The 17,324-nt window shown below is 37.5% G+C and overlaps 1 protein-coding gene across 1 annotated transcript; it reads left to right on the top strand.

Moving 5' to 3' along the window:
- The first annotated feature begins 1,848 nt into the window (after positions 1 to 1,848).
- On the top strand, positions 1,849 to 6,215 carry LOC148065352 (alpha-2,8-sialyltransferase 8F-like). Its single transcript, XM_087810153.1, has 6 exons — positions 1,849 to 1,957; positions 5,053 to 5,118; positions 5,193 to 5,267; positions 5,437 to 5,533; positions 5,668 to 5,780; positions 6,119 to 6,215. Exons 1-6 carry the CDS (start codon positions 1,881 to 1,883, stop codon positions 6,213 to 6,215), a joined length of 525 nt encoding a protein of 174 aa, XP_087666279.1. The 5' UTR covers positions 1,849 to 1,880.
- Positions 6,216 to 17,324: the final 11,109 nt, after the last annotated feature.

A 17,324-nucleotide genomic window follows, 5' to 3' on the forward strand; every position in this document is an offset into this window, starting at 1 on the left:
ATAAACAATAGATTATAAAAGTTATCTCATGTTATTTCTAAGTTATCTCATGGTATACACAAGGACCTCCTTCTTAGACTACGGTCACATGGTGGACAAAGAAATTAATCATAGTTAATTCGATGAAAGGCTGGTGATGCAACATCTCTACTTTTCAAACACAGGAGATCTTTAGAAAGAAAATTGTCCATCATTGATGATGCTGAAAACCCCCTGCAAACAGTCAGAACAGAGAAGAGAGCTCAGTTAAAAGGCTCTTCCTCCTAAGAAGCAACACCAACAGACTCAAGAACTTCTTCATCTCTCATGCTCTAATTCAATAACTCATTTGGAGGCAGGCATGGGGAACGCAGGAGTTGGAGTTATGGAGCAGATGCGGCTGACCATGAATTCAGATTTTCTTGTCTGGACAGAAGACACACACAGATTTGTTTGGCTTTCCTTATTTTTTCCCCCTAATATCCAGAAGGAAATTTCCCATGGATTAATAAAGTCATATGCAATCTAATTTAATATTCTGATTTATAGTAGTTTATCATCTGTGTGCTCTTTTCTGTCTGCTGCTGTGCGGCGGTTGGGATTCTAATTTAACAAAACAAATTTAAGTATAAGTCAAAGACAACAAAAGTAAACACAGAATGCTATAAATGGTTTTCTGATGTCTATGTGCCCAAAATTATTCATGCTCTGACATGAGCATCTTTTTAATTGCTATATGAGATATGTATGGTTTTGAACACATGATAACCCATTTTGCAGTGATAGTTTTGGGTAGAAAAGTCTGGAGCTTTTGTGAATGGAGGCTGGAAATTTGGTGTTTGAAGGTTTTGAAAAAAATGGTAGATTAAACAAGAAATGTGCTTCTGTATTTATTTTACTTTTAAACTCAAAATAAATTATTTAAACGTTTTTAATAAAAGCAGTACACACGCTGACAGCAGGAGTCGCCAAATACCTACTTTTGATCACTTTTAAAACACTGAAAACCTCTTTAAACATGTAACTAAATGTATTCCAAGCTTTATGTTGAAAACTAAAAGAAATATACACACATACACATTTATACAATCTCTATCTTTGTATTGTCACAAAATGAACGACCAAGAACATAAACTTTACAACAATATAGATCACAACATAAAATATACTCTTAAATCCTGTTTTGTGATTTTGAAAATCCTCCTAAGACAGGACAAGTTTTCCACTTGAAATGTACGTGTAGGAGCTTGCAAAGGCCTACGGTCATTCCTCTTGCTTGAAGAAAGCTCATTTTCCTGGTGCGAGTATACCCAGCTCAACAAGACAGAAGTCAGAGCATCAATCTGAAACTGAGATTTGAGAAGGTGGAGACTCTAAAAAAGTATTTCCCGAAATGTATTGTTTCTAATGTAAATATTTCAATGAAAAGAGAGTTTTGTACAAACAGACAGTACAATAGAGGTCCCAGATCTATTCAAGAGACACTTAAATCAACACATTGGTTGCCCTTTAAGTTTTAATATAGCACATGAAATATTACAGCTCATCTTCATAATACATTTTTTATTTCATTACAAACTTTGACTGCCCTAGAACCGCTATTTCATAACGAAGATAATACTGGAATCTTTGTCGTTTAAGTTACAATACAGATAACCGCTTGTGATAATAATGCCCTGTATTGATTACAAAACGCAACAAATGTGTGGAGTAAAGACAAGGAGGTATTACAGAAAGATTTTTAAAAAGTGATGAATATTCAGGTTTTTCTGTATATCTTGCATCATCAGATTTTCTTTTGTGAAAAATCTCAAGAGTGATCGAAAGGAAATGGGTGTGTTTTGTCTGTTACTATTTAATACATGATGTGCCAATGGTTCAGGTCACAACAGGGTAGAGAGATGAAGGGCTTGATTTTTCTCTATCTTCTAACGCTTGGAAGCTTGGCAGTTACTGTGTTGTTGTTCTCATCTAACGAGTAAGTGGAACTTTCATTTTGCCTTCTTGTATCTAATCGCATCATTTACCTCAGTAAATTATTTTAGAAATGACTAATGCATTTTTACCACTCACAAAAATAATTAATTGTAATTTCCAGGTGTAATTTCCAGGTGATTGTCATTTACATTTGAACCATTGCATAGATGTTGAGTCAACAATCATAGTTTTTATAAACCTGATCTATTGTTAAACATGTATTCAATTCAAACCAAGTTAAAAGGAAGTTATCAACTTTTAATTGTGATGATGCAGAGGACTCAGTTGCATACCAGACTAACGTGAATAATGAAGTGATTTTAATAAAGTGATTCTAATAAAGTGGTCAAGTCTCTTGAGGTGGGTCAGGGATCAAGTGGCTGTGCAGGTGGTAGAGGACAGGGCCGGAGCAAAGGCAGAGGTGGACCGGGTCGGAGTGCAGGAGGTGGGGGGCCCAGCCGAAGTGCAAGTCATGCTGGCGGGTGGATTTATTTATTTTTATTTATTTATTCATTTATTTGTCAGGGACGATGCAGTCAACATAAATAAAATACAAGTTTGCAGTTGATGTGATGCATTAAGAATGTATAGCTTGTGCTAGTTTTCAAATCCTGTCCCTGGTTGGTCCTTTTTACAATATTTAAAAATAAATATATATAAAAATATAAAAATATAAAAGTCTATCGTACAAAACTAAACCAAACTACAGTACAATCAAAAATAGTTTACATATACAGTGCTACTTACAAATGGGTGCATATTTGATTGGTTTTCAACCAGCCCTTTAACAGAGTCAGGGCTGCCAAGTGTCACGCTTTGAGTTTCACAGTCACATAATTTCACCCAAGTGGCAGCATTTATTCAATGAAAAAAAACACCCACAAAGCTGATTTTGAAATAAACCAAGCGCACAATCACAGCATTTACAATAGATGATAAAACAAAGTACTTATCCGAGTTCCTGCGTGTTCGGTCAATGTTCTTTAGAAAGAAAGAATAATCCACGCTTGATGTCCTTGGTCAGTTTGTCCATCATCACTTTTCTTCTGCGTCTCCCCTCAATCTCACACAGGTACCTCCCCTCACCTCACACTCCCCTCTCCCCTCCCATCAACCCATTAAAAAACTTCCCCCCCATTTTCCCACCATTTAAAACAACATACACAAACAGAATATACAATGACATAATTTATAAAGCATCAAAAATAAAACAGACATGCTCATATTTGCCAAGCCTTAACTACACCGACATGTTGCTGAACCTCCTTTGGAATTTGAGTTTGCCTATGCAGAGTCTTATAAGCAGCTGTACTGGGCAAGAAACCATGTAGGCAGGGACTCCCCAACGAGTAAAAATCGTGTTATTGAGGATCTGAGTGACCTTCGGGGGTTTTCGCATCTGTAAGGGCAAAAAACTCTTCCCATTTGGAGTAGTTGTTCACTACCACCATCAAGACTGAGTTCCTTGAAGTCTCCAGGTATTGCAGGTGTCTTTCTTGAGTCTTGGAGAAAATAATGATGTCATCTATGTAAACAAAGCAACACCTTACCTGTAGTCCTCTCAATACCGACTCCAACAGCCGCCCAGGCTGACATTGATGATTCAATAACTCTGTCTTCCAATATCTTTTTTTAACCCTTCCTTAATTAGAAATTGTTTTTGAGTCGACACTTGATATGCTCTCTTCCTCACTGGCACCTCATCAGTGGTCAGGATTTGTGTCGAACTAAGTAAGTTGTGCCTTTCTTAAGGGACCAAACTGAAGTCCATTTCTGCAGCAGTGGCCTGACTACCTCAGCTTGAGGATTCATATACAGAGTATCTGTCTTAACATCAGAGAGAGGTTACCTCTCGGCCAAGTACAAGTGGATTGCCGCCCCCCCCGGTAGACTGTACTTCTGCAGGTTGGGCTTTAAAACAATCTGACTTGCGCACATATAATCAATGCAGAGGATTCATGGCATGCAGAGCTGGTCATCGTCGAGCACATGGATGGCTACTGCAACTCTAGAATCCAGCAGGTTCAAAATCATGATGGTTTTGCCCAACGCCTTGCCTCCTTGACCATTAGCCATAACAAATTGGGGTATTTCACTCTGGCCCAAAGAATCTTCTGCACCCTTAATACAATTCCACAATTCACTCATTAATGAGTGAGTGCTACCTGAATCTAGGACTGATCCCCGTGAGCGCCGCTAATACGGACAGGAACAATTAATAAAGAGGGCCGCCCTGAAACCGCCCCAACTTCAGCCCCCCAATTGGCCTGGTTCCGGCCTACTGTTCGATCTTTTAGGTGCATTCAAGGAACCTGCTTGTTGAACTCGATTCCAGTAGTCCTTTAAATTACTCCAATCTTGTTCTATGAGTGAGCCAACTTTAACCACTTGTTCTACGGTGGACACTATCCAGTGTAGGATGTTATTTATAAACACAAATGGTCATACAAAACAATCAACAAAGTTTAACAGTTTTACAACATAATCAAAAAGGATTCCCCTTTCACAACAAAATATAAATTGCTACACCAGAATGATATCTTCGTTCCCCATACGGGCCACCACTATGTAACAGCCTCAAATTACTTACAGAGAGGAAGTCACAAATGCATTTACATGGGGCAGAGCTCTGGTGCTGAACCAGTGACAGCTCCAGAGTGGCAAAAAAACAAAACAAAAAAAATTCTAAGGAGAAAATAATGGGGGGGGGGGGGTTAGCAGGTGGGTTGTAGTACATTATTATCCCTTGTATTATCAAGGTGAACAACCTCCACCACTGCATATGTATTTGTGGAAGCCAGGGAGGTTGTTCACCTTGACACAGAGACAACACAAGGGGTACCAAAAACACATTTGTTTTCTGGACTTCAGGTCACCTTGACTCTGAAATAACACAAGGCTTAAAAGCAATGTAAAGTTTGATAAATAAATTAAAAAAACGGAGTCTGCTTAACTTCAACCTGTGTAGTAAACAGTGTGTGGTCTGTTTATGTAGGACACGGCAACACAGTTTTGAGGCATTTCTACTAACTTCTTTTGTTTTCTTGAGAATCATATATTTAATGTTGGTCTTTTTTATTATCTTTGTTTCACCAGTGGGATGGAAAATAATCTACCAACGATGAGAAGACAGCCCCTTAAACAATTCTGCAAAGGCTGCAAGTGAGTAAGAATAACTAAAACTTTAGTATAGTTTAAGTCTTTGAAAACACTTTCTAATAAGAATTCCCTAACAGGAAGCTCATTAAGGATGTGACGGAAATGTATTCTCGAACCTGGTGGAAGCAACAGCAGCATCGGAAAAAATTCGGGTATGGAATTATGGGATATGCTGCAGTGTGATTTTAAGGCAAAACCAAATGCATTTGTAAAGATGTGAGGCAAATAAGTGCAGAACTCTAAATGTTTTAAAGTTCTTCAGAGGTTCTTCTAAGCTCTTCAGTATAATTACAGATCAAATATATCCCAATATTCCCACAGATCTCTGCTGAAGAAACAGTGCAATGGCTTAGAAGACGCAATCCTCACCAGAGTCAACTCTCCAATGTCAAAGTCTTTGGTCAAGATTATTCCACCTGTATGTAATACATGTGTCTAATAGTGAAAACATGCTTGCTATATAATTTGTTTATTCACATGGAAATGGAAATCCTATCAAGTGCTAACAGTTCATACTTTTTTTATTTTTCTCATTTAATATTTTTTCAACAGGAAAATCCTTTTTCCAATAAAACCTGGGACACATGTTCTGTTGTTGGAAATGGAGGAATTCTCTACGACAGTCACTGTGGGAAGAAGATAGATTCAGCGGATTTTGTCATCAGGTAATTAAGAAATGTTTTCTGCATAATCTTCTCTATTTTTCGGCATTTTACATCAGTGGTTTGCAAATAGAGTGGAGCCTCCTCTACCTCCTCATGGCACACCCATGAACACTCGCACTTTCATTTGTAATATTCATTTTTCCACATATCCTTAACTACATTCTGTACCAATAGTTTCCAAGCGTGTTTGTCTTGTTCACTCAAAACATATTACAGCATCATCTCTTCTCCTCCTTCGTCAGCTACAATTCTTTCACAGATGACCCAAGTTTACTCCACCTTCCACATGGTCCATTACTCTGACCGAAAATGTTTTTGCCTGTTCTTGTTATGTTTAGGTGTAATTTGCCTCCCTTGCATGGTGACTTCAAAACACACGTGGGCAATAAATCTAGCTTTGTGACGGCCAACCCAAGCATTTTCAGAGAAATGTGAGTATTTTAAGGTCTCTAACTAGTTCAAGCCGTCTCTAATTCCTCTTTTATTTTCAGGAAAACACAAGCAAATTACACACAGGGATTGGCAAAGAGGATAAAACCACATGGAGATGCCATGATTGCTATACCTGGCCAAAACCGTTTGGTCTTTAAAACTATAAACTTCCTTAAAGGTATCAAGAGTCCATCTCATCCTGTCTTTCTGAACCCTGTATATATGAGTAAGCTGACACAGTTCTGGCGTTCCAGAGGTGTGAAGGCTGCTCGAATCAGTAGTGGTTTATTCATGGTGAGCATGGCACTAGAAATTTGTCAAAATGTAAATGTGTATGGATTTTGGCCCTTCAATGTTCATCCATTTGGACTCTATTTCCTGCCACATCACTACTATGACAACAGATCACCAAAAAACTTCCACAAAATGCCCGCAGAGTTTCAAAACCTGTTACAGCTTCATATTCAGGGTGTAATCCGTCTTCACCTGGGGACTTGTAAATAATCTTTTCCTTTGAACAGAACCTGACGGAATAAAGAAGAAATATGTCCTTTTACAAATGTGAAAAATGAATCACTCATCGCTATGTTTCCTGTAAGCTGGCATTTAATTATTCTGAGTCAGACCTTTTTTTTCTACTATTGTCTGTACTGTTTATGTATCGATGTGATCTTTGTCACGGACTGAGCAGGAGACAACCTTAGTAGGATAATGAACACATTGTGTGAAGTGTGGAACAGATTAAGTAAAATAAACGTGTCAATCAAAAACAAGAAGAACGGGTTATATTTTTTACATTTTTTTTGGATGATTCAATTGATGTTTAGAATGCAGTCAAACAACAACACTTGTTCTCTTTTATTCACATTAGGTTTCACCTTTCAACCACTAATACACTTCCGCATGTGGACACACAACTCAGACTTTTGGACATGATAAGGTTTACCATCCAGAATTTTGTGGGCTTGGAAATCAGTAAAAAGTCATACGATTCAAAAATCAACCAACAAAACTAAACACCGACACCAGGAAACTCACCTGGTAGACATGAAATACAATTATGCGATCGCTTAATTGCCCACGTAACTTTATATAAAATTACAACTCCAGACAAAGAGGTAAAATTGTTTAAATCCTCAATCTCAGATCCAGAAGGAAGATATATCATAATATTTCCCTAGCAAACAAACACAATATGACCAAAGTAAGTATACCAACAAGGACAACCCAGACATCTTCTACACCTTATTCTTAAATCTAATTGATTTACCCACTTCTGTTCTGATTATAGGAGGTGACTCTAACACTGTGCTTTATCCAGGCCAGGGCAGATCCAGTTTGGTCACAAATACAGACCTTCACTATGATATTTAGTTAATAAATAGTATTTGAGGAGTATGGACTTGCTTAGAGCTGGAGACTGAAACATCATGATGAGAAAGGATTTGAGTACTTCTCACAGGTTAGTACACCCTTCCTATAGAATAGACTTTCTTAAGTAAACCTGTGGAATCAATTATATCAGAAACAAAAATACATAATTTAATAGCAAGGGACCAGTCATACTTGGTCTTAAAATTAAAACTTATTTGAGTTCTTCCGAACTCTTCCAGGTTTAACGCATCTCTACTGAAAGATAGAGAATTTGAAAATGGTTTTAAGGAAAAAATGCTTCTTATTTAGAAACTAATGACACAGAAAACTTCTCTTCTCTGGGAAACAGCTTTTTTTTCCCTCCATTTCCTAGCAAAATAAAATGACCGAGGAACAACAGGAAATAGATTTAGAAAAAAAAAACTGGGAATATAAAAATAAAACTTAGGTTACACAATGGCACCAGGCAGGAGTCTGCTGTCCCCGTCCCTCTTTGCTCCTTTTATTCAACCTCCTGCAGCAGCAATCAGGGGAAGTAGCATAATTAAAGGTATCCCAACAACAACTAGGGAACAGAATAATCCTTTATGCAGATGACGTGCTGATCTTCTTTAGGAAGCCAGAGCCCTGGAAAGGACAAAAAAATGTCTTTACATTCAATATTTAGGAATTCACATCTCCCCTAATTTGTTAGAACATGTATTTCTCTTCTCTCAGAAGATACAGGATGACCCAAATCACTGGACACAATTACTGTTATCACTGTGAAATAATAGCAACAGCAATAAAAATACTATTTAAAAAAAAAAAAATCAATTATCTATTCACAATAATTCCCGTAAATCCCAACTGTCAAATCCGTAAACTCAGCTGTTAATTAGTTCTTCTAAATGATCTGAGACTCATCCTGGATTGACAAAGAACTCAACAACTTACTCCTAGCTAATCTTCCATTTGTCACACAGACTATCAAAAAACGTTTTAAAACACTGACAGTAAATACTGTCAAAATCAAACACTTGCAGAAATAGCCCCTTCACTCCGTTCAGCCATCTGGCAGAACCCCAATTTCACAACAAAAATGATCAATTTAAGGAAGGAATACACACCTCCACCATATTATACAAGGAAACTAGCTCATTGGTAAGAGTCAAATAAAAATAATATAATAATAATAACTGGATTTTAAGTGCCACCAAAAAATAGTTATTCGAAACTATTTAAAATGTACAGATGTCAGCAGTGTCAGGTCTAAATTTGCATAATCTTAAAGTTCTAAAGCTTTAGTGATACTTGTGTGACTTTAGATAAGGACGTCAGTGAAACAGGTATTTCTTGTCCAACCACATTTCAAAATGGCAAACCTTTAACACCAGTGCCATTCAGCTACATTGATTATTTTATGATCAGTGAGTGAGTGAGTGATTCAGTTAGTCAGTGAGTCAGTGATAGCTATTTGTAAAGCGCCTGTCCAATCCTGGTGGGTACGTATGTGACGCAGGAGATTATACTCAGATTATATACAGGATAAATATATTATCAAAAACGCTTTCAAACAAGATAAAATATTGATTGTTCCTCTTGTTTTCTTATGCTTAGATGGGTTGCGATCGCAGGGGCAGCAATTTCAGCAGGGAGGCCCAGATTTTCCTTAACCCAGCCTCATCTCTAGCTCTTCCTGGGGGACCTCAAGGCGTTTCCAGAACATGTAGTGTATAATGCAAACATGTACTTTACAATACAAACATGTATTAGACAATACAAACATGTACAAACTTTGTATAATACATGTTTGTATCGTACATATATACGTATTGATGAGCATTAAACTGAAACAGGGATGTTCGTAACGCGACTTTTAACTTACACTCTTATCTGTCACAATCCAGGTTAGGCTCTTTAATTTGGTTACCCTTTTACCTTATTTCTATAAAGACTTCTGTTAATGTCAACATATTAAATTTGATCCTTTGCTATGCCTAATTGAGGCAGTTATTTAGTCTTTTGTTCAGTCGCGACCAGAAGGTGTATTCAATGCTGTTGTTGTCAATGTCATTTTTTATGTTAATGTTTGACGATTGCAATGGACAGTTAAAAAGTAAATTTATTGAAGTGAATTATACAGTATAAAGTGGAAAATAATATAGTAGTTACATGTTAGTGTGACATAGTGGTTACAGCTACTGCTGTGTTTATTTTAAACTGTTCTCTAACAGATTTGAGTTACTCAAATGTGAAAGTTTATTGCACGTTAACTTTGCAATACAGATTAGAATTCAGCAACATTCAAGTGCCAGACATCAATGGATGGTGTCGATAAGTGTTTCCTTTAAATAGCTACAACATCACTGGAGGAGGTGGTAGATAGAAACAGATCAAAATATATTTGTTATAGGTTTCAATCCTTTGTAATGCTTGATAAAACACCGACTGTTGGTTGTGTAAAGCCCTGCCATTATCGTTAACAAAAAGTCCTTTGAAAACAGAGGTATGCTAAGAGAGTCATTCTTTGGTGCAGCTGACTCATCGTTCCGAGAAACAGCCGAGATATTGAGCAACATGTTTTGTTTTGTTCTTTTTTTAAACCAGTAGTACAAGTAGATTGAGTCGGTCTAACGATTGAACGACTTAGGCATTGATGAGACCTGGATTGGACTATTTGTCTCCACAGTCAGAAATCAACCACATCCACAACCACAATTCCACGTTTGTATACCAATATGAACTGGTGAATAAAGTTGCTCTTGAATCTTTAATCTTCTTCTTTGAATCAAAATGATTTGGTGGAGGGTCCATCATGTTTTTGGACTATGTGGCTAGCACAGGGACTGGAAACCTTGTTATAGTTGAGGGCCACATGAATTCCTCTCAGTATCAGCAGATTCTCGACAAGAATGTTCAAGAATCGGAAATAAAGTTTTATCTATCTATCTATCAAAGATGAAAATACGCCGGGGTGGGATTTTTCAGCAGGACAATGATCCTTAGCACTGTTCAAAATCCAACTAGGAATTCATGCAGAAGCACAAGTACAATCTTCTGGAATGACCATCCCAGTCCCTATGGTGGCACATCGGTGTCAAAAGTAAGAGAGCATGCACACAGTGAATTTGTGGCGCAGAAACACAAACAGTGAGCTCAAAAAGCTAACGTTGGGCGTAAAACATGATGCTGTGGCGACTAAAAAGGATCAACGAGCGTGCACGTATTGGTGACTCGCTCGTCCTTGAGTCGGATCTATGACCTCTCTCTATCTTCTGAGATTTGAGCACTCTCTCGACTTTTTTTTCAAAATCCGCCCTCCCCACCTCCCAGAACTTCTCACTCTGCATCGATGGTCACTCTGTCACTCCCTCCTCCCTGGTCAGAAACCTTGGCATCTACATGGACCCTGAACTCTCCTTCAAGTCACACATAAACTGCATCACCAAAACATCCTTCTTCCACTTCCGGAACATAGCACGCCTCAGACCCACTTTATCTCTCTCAGCTGCTGAAACACTAATTCACGCCTTTATCACCTCCAGACTCGACTACTGCAATAGCATCCTGTATGGTCTCCCCTCCACTGTTCTTCAAAAACTGCAATATGTTCAAAACTCCGCTGCACGACTGCTCACTCACACCCCCTCCAGAGAACACATCACACCCATCCTACGTCAACTTCACTGGCTTCCTGTAAAACAGCGCATACACTTCAAGATCCTACTCACCACCTACAAAGCCCTAAACAACCTTGCCCCTTCATAGCTGACAGATCTCCTCCACCGCCCCATTCCTCCCCACCGAACACGTTCCTCTGATGCCAACACCCATCTTTTCAACATCACTTACAACACCTGACAAATCACCTTAAAAACCACTCTCCTCTCCGCCCCCCCTTATCTACTCTTTGTATTGTTCTTTTTTCGTATCTGTCTGTATACGTGTCTGTATTGTATGTACTGTATTGTCCCTCTGTATCCTTCTTGTTCTGTGTCTTTGTAAAGCGTCTTTGGGTACCCAGAAAAGCACTATATAAAACTTATGTATTATTATTATTATTATTATTCGCAAATCTTTATTCAAACATGACTACCTTGCAAATTATTATTTAACACTAATTAATTAACTAACTGATTGAACAAAATGGTGACGTTAACTTTAGCAGTACAGGCTTGTGTGCCTGCCCTGTGAGCCACTGCAACACCATTCAACAACTCTCTGACTCAGTAGTGTCCACACTTTCACTGTCTGGGCCAGTTCTTCCTGGGAAAAAAGGAAGAGCAATCATGAACATCTGTACATAACTATTACAACGTAAATCATTCAAAGGGTTGAGGCCGCAAAACCATCATCTTCCAGCTCCTGAAGAAAATCCTGAAAGTAATTCAGGACATCTTGCTCAAGGCAATAGCCTGTGGAGCCCTTCAAGCTCCATTCGGGTCTGCAGTGGTCTATGACGTAGTTTGCATCCGGCTCATAAAAAAAAAAAGATAATTTTGAGCTGTATTTTACTGGAAACTCAATACAATCAAAAGCAAAAGGACAACATAGCGATAGCTCTCAGCAGCCCTGGCATTCATTATCATAAATGTGGGAAATTACCTGAAGTAGCCCTCCTTCCTTTGTTGTCAGGAGCATGCTTAAAGAATTTCTGTTCAATTCCAGACATCAAATCTGTAACGACGCAAGGTGACATTACCTACTATAATAACTATAAATTGATTAAATACAAAACATTGGCTACCTGTCAGGAATTCCTTTCTGTGAGCTCCCGTGTCAATTTCTGGCTCTCCAACATATGATACACGGTGCTTTTAGGGGTGGTTTGTTTTTGTCGTGCCCATTGTTTAAGAGCCCGGTGGAGGAAGTTGGTTCGAGTAACACGGATTGTAAAGATCTGAGGCTGCTCCACTCGTTGTACTAAGGGGTTTTATGCACAAAAAAAACGTGCTTAGCAACCTTTCCACATCAAAGTCCATATGTATCAACACTGAAAAGAGTAGTACAATGTTCATAATTCACTTTGTTCCCCAGATGTACTTTGATCACTGTTACACAAGCTATGCACTACACCCTCATTTTTGAATAAACAATGTGTTGATTGAACATAAGCGAAAAAAATGTGAAAGAGCTTTCCCAGCCGTGACATCAGATAAGGGACTGTCTACAAAGTACTTACAATGACAAAAATGTAGTATTGAAAAATATTGTCTGATTTTAACTAGCAGACTTCCTTTCAAACTTATTTTTTTCCACAAATGGGTAGTAACTTGATATGAAGGTACTCCATAAGTGACATGAATCTGGTGACCATCAGAGTAGTAATTAGAAAGTTATTACAAAATGTATGTGAAAAATTGCATGAAAATAGTTATTTTGAAAATTTAAAAAATAAATTTGAAAAACTAATGAGTGTAGTAACTTGATATGAAGGTACTCCATAAGTGACATTAATCTGGTGACCATCAGAGTTGTAATTACAAAGTTTCTCCAAAATGTATGTGAAATATTGCATGAAAAAAGTTATTTTGAAAATTTAAAAAAATAAATTTTAAAAACTAATGAGTGTAGTAACTTGATATAAAGGTACTCCATAAGTGACATGAATTTGGTGACCATCAGCTACCCTTCAGCGGGCTCACTGAAGAATTCAAGGTGGCATGCATGAAAGAAGCAATACAGTACAGAGACTCCAGGGACTGCTGATGGACACTACCGTTGGCGCCATGACCAGGTACTCAAAGCAGTTGCTGAGAGCATAGCCTTAGCCATCAGCACCAGAAAGAAACATCATGCTCCAAAGAAGGCAATCTCTTTCGTCAAAGCTTGAGTGAGACCTAGTGCACGCCCACAGACGACAACAGGACTCCTCCACACAGCTCCTGATTGGCAGCTGCACGTTGACCTGGGAAAACAACTGAGGTTCCCCCAGCACATTGCAATAACGTCTCTCCGGCACACATGATCATTGTATCAGAGGCTTCAAAACAAATTGATCATGCTGGAGTTAACGGTGCCGTGGGAGGAGCGAATGGAGGAGGCCAATGAAAGGAAGCGCACCAAGTATAGGGACTTGGTGGAGGAGTGCAGGGGCAGGGGCTGGAAGACTTTCTATGAGTCCATAGAAGTTGGCTGTCGAGGCTTTGCTGGACGCTCCCTCTGCAGAGTCCTTGGACGATTGGGAATCACAGGGGTGGCCAAGAAGAGGGCCATTCAAGCCGTAAGTGAGGCCGCACATAAAGCCACTAGGTGGCTATGGATAAAAAGGGCAGATCCGTGGGTTGCTCCTGGGACACAAGCCGGGACCTGATCACCCTGGCTGGGTTGCCTGGACGAGGGTGTTTGATGTTGCGAGACCCGAAACATATAATTAATCCAGGACACATTACTAAGGATGTGTCCCAGTGCATCCCGGAGATTTAGCTTTCAAGTAATTACGAAGTTATTACAAAATGTTCGTGAAAAATGACATAAAAATTGTGATTTTTAGAATTACAAATATAAATTTAAAAAAAGAATTAGTGTAGTAACTTGATATGAAGGTACTCTATAAGTGACATGAATTTGGTGACCATTAGAGTTGTAATTAAAAAGTTATTACAAAAAGTATGTGAAATATTGCATGAAAATAGTTATTTGGAAAATTTCAAAAAGAGATTTGAAAAACGAATGAGTGTAGAAACTTGATAGGATGGTACTCCATAAGTGACATACATTTGGTGACCATCAGAGTTGTAATTACAAAGTTATTACAAAATTTATGTGAAAAATTGCATGAAAATAGTTATTTTGAAAATTTAAAAAATAAATTTGAAAGACTAACGAGTGTAGTATCTTGATATGAGGGTACTTCATAAGTGACATGAATTTGGTGACCACCAGAGTTGTAATTACAAAGTTATTAAAAATGTATGTGAAAAATTGCAAAGAAATATTGATATAAAAGAATTTAGAGGAAAATTTGAAAAAATGTTGACTTTAGTAACTTCATATGAAGGTACTCCATAAGTGACATGAATTTGGTGACCATCAGAGTTGTAATTAAAAAGTAATTACAAAATGTACATGAAAGATTACATAAAAATAGTTTTTTTAGAATTTCAAAAATAAATTTGAAAAACAAATGAGTGTAGTAACTTGATATGAAGGTACTCCTTAAGTGACATGAACTTGGTGACCATTAGAGTTGTAATTACAAAGTTATTACAAAAAGTATGTGGAAAAGGTATATAAAAAATTTTATTTTGAAAATTTCAAAAATAAATTTGAAAAACTAATGAGTGTAGTAACTTCATATGAAGGTACTCCATAAGTGAAATGAAATGTTGACCATCAAAGTTGTTATTACAAAGTCATTACAAAATGTATGTGAAAAATTTCATGAAAATAGTCATTTTGAAAATTTCAAAAAGAGATTTGAGAAACGAATGAGTGTAGTAACTATATAGGATGATACTCCTTAAGTGACATGAACTTGGTGACCATTAGAGTTGTAATTACAAAGTTATTAGAAAAAGTATGTGGGAAAAAGTATATAAAAATTGTTATTTTGAAAATTTCAAAAATAAATTTGAAAAACTAATGAGTGTAGTAACTTCATATGAAGGTACTCCATAAGTGAAATGAAATGTTGACCATCAGTGTTGAGTGATCTGCTCTCATGTTTATTTTGGTTTATTGTGTTATGTTTTGTTTTGCCATGCACTGGATGTATGTATTGTTGAATGACGTCATTGTCGTCAATTTACCGCACCGCGGACACTTTATGTTAAATAGGCGTGTACTCGCGTGACGTGGGTGGTTGCAAATGTGATTGTCACAGCTGCTGACGTGTGTGCTACCGGAGCTGTGACAAAGCTAGAATAAAAGCTACAAACAAAGAACGATTGTTTTCCCTTCCTCGCAATATTATGGAGCAAGACTCAAGACGAGCAACAATCAGAGTTGTAATTACAAAGTCATTACAAAATGTATGTGAAAAATTGCATGAAAATAGTTATTTTGAAAATTTCAAAAAGAGATTTGAAAAGCTAATGAGTGTAGTAACTTGATAGGATGTTACTCCATAAGTGACATACATTTGGTGACCATCTGAGTTGTAATTACAAAGTTATTACAAAATATGTGTGAAAAATTGCAAAAAAATAGTTATTTTGAAAATTAAAAAAAAAAAAAAAGAAAAACGAATGAGTGTAGTAACTTGATATAAGGGTACTCCATAAGTGACATGAATTTGGTGACTATCAGAGTTGTAATTACAAAGTTATCAAAAATGTATGTGAAAAATTGCAAAGAAATATTGATATAAAAGAATTTAGAGAAAAATTTGAAAAAATGTTGACTGTAGTAACTTAATATGAAGGTACTCCATAAGTGACATGAATTTGGTGACCATCAGAGTTGTAATTAAAAAGTCATTACAAAATGTATGTGAAAAATTGCATGAAAATAGTTACTTTGAAAATTTCAAAAAAGAGATTTGAAAAACTAATGAGTGTAATAACTTGATAGGACGGTACTCCATAAGTGACATACATTTGGTGACCATCTGAGTTGTAATTACAAAGTTAATACAAAATGTATGTGAAAAATTGCATGAAAATAGTTATTTTGAAAATTTCAAAAAGAGATTTGAAAAACTAATGAGTGTAGTAACTTGATAGGACGGTACTCCATAAGTGACATACATTTGGTGACCATCTGAGTTGTAATTACAAAGTTAATACAAAATGTATGTGAAAAATTGCATGAAAATAGTTATTTGAAAATTTAAAAAATACATTTGAAAAACTAATGAGTGTATTTTATAAGAATTTAAGTGATTAAAATGTTTGTCCCTCACAAGTTGGTGCCTCGTGACTGATAAAACTTGTGTGCATCATTACTGATAAAAATTGTGCATCATTACCGATAAAACCACATACCATGACGTTTAATCAACAAACTGTAGATGGTCCTTGTCTTATTCCTGCCAACCGAAGATCAACCCCTGCCAGCACGTGTGCCCTTTCTAATCGACGTTCATCGTATCTGTAAACCTGTTCCAGCCTGGTTGTGGCTGATGTAGCTGTGAAACTAAATAAAAAGCGTGAGGGAGACACAGATCGTTGGTATTCACTGGGATCGTTTGAGCGTGGTCTCTACAGTCTGAGTGTCTCCCCTCGCCAGTAACAAGTTTTGAATCTGGTTGTTCTTTACTCTGTCCAGGCATCGAGAACTTAACAAATTCTCCCAACAACTTAGTCCTTCGGGCCGGATCACTACGACTGTTCTGGAGGTGCGAGGATGACGAAAAACTGGGCACAGTCGGAGGTTCTGATCTCCGGGAGAAAGTCCACACGTCAGCGGTGGTTCCTTCCTCGTTCTTTGCACCACCGGAGCAGACAAATGCGATCCGAATCCAGCTGCCGGACAAGTGACGCCAACTAAGGTCAGTAGGATCGTTGTCAGATGTGAAACGATAGATTCTTGACGGAGAACGAATCTCAACTAACGTGCGTTTGTTGAGGTGTTGCACGGTTGTGGGTTTACAGCCATCCGTTGGGGCCTGTTCTGGTGATTCCGTCACAGAAATCAAAAGAGTTACCTGAACCTTAACTGTAAAAACTTGAGGATTGTCATTTGTTGATTGTAAAATAAAAGTATGGTAAAGGGAGTGAATCTTAAACAACCAGTATTTGTCCGCCTTACCAACAGTTGGGAAAGGTAAAAGATTGACAAATAGACCGTTCTACAATGATAAAAAGCAAAAAA

The sequence above is a fragment of the Callionymus lyra genome, chromosome 15 (genome assembly GCF_982586985.1).
Source record: "Callionymus lyra chromosome 15, fCalLyr1.hap1.1, whole genome shotgun sequence".
Lineage (NCBI taxonomy): Eukaryota > Metazoa > Chordata > Actinopteri > Syngnathiformes > Callionymidae > Callionymus > Callionymus lyra.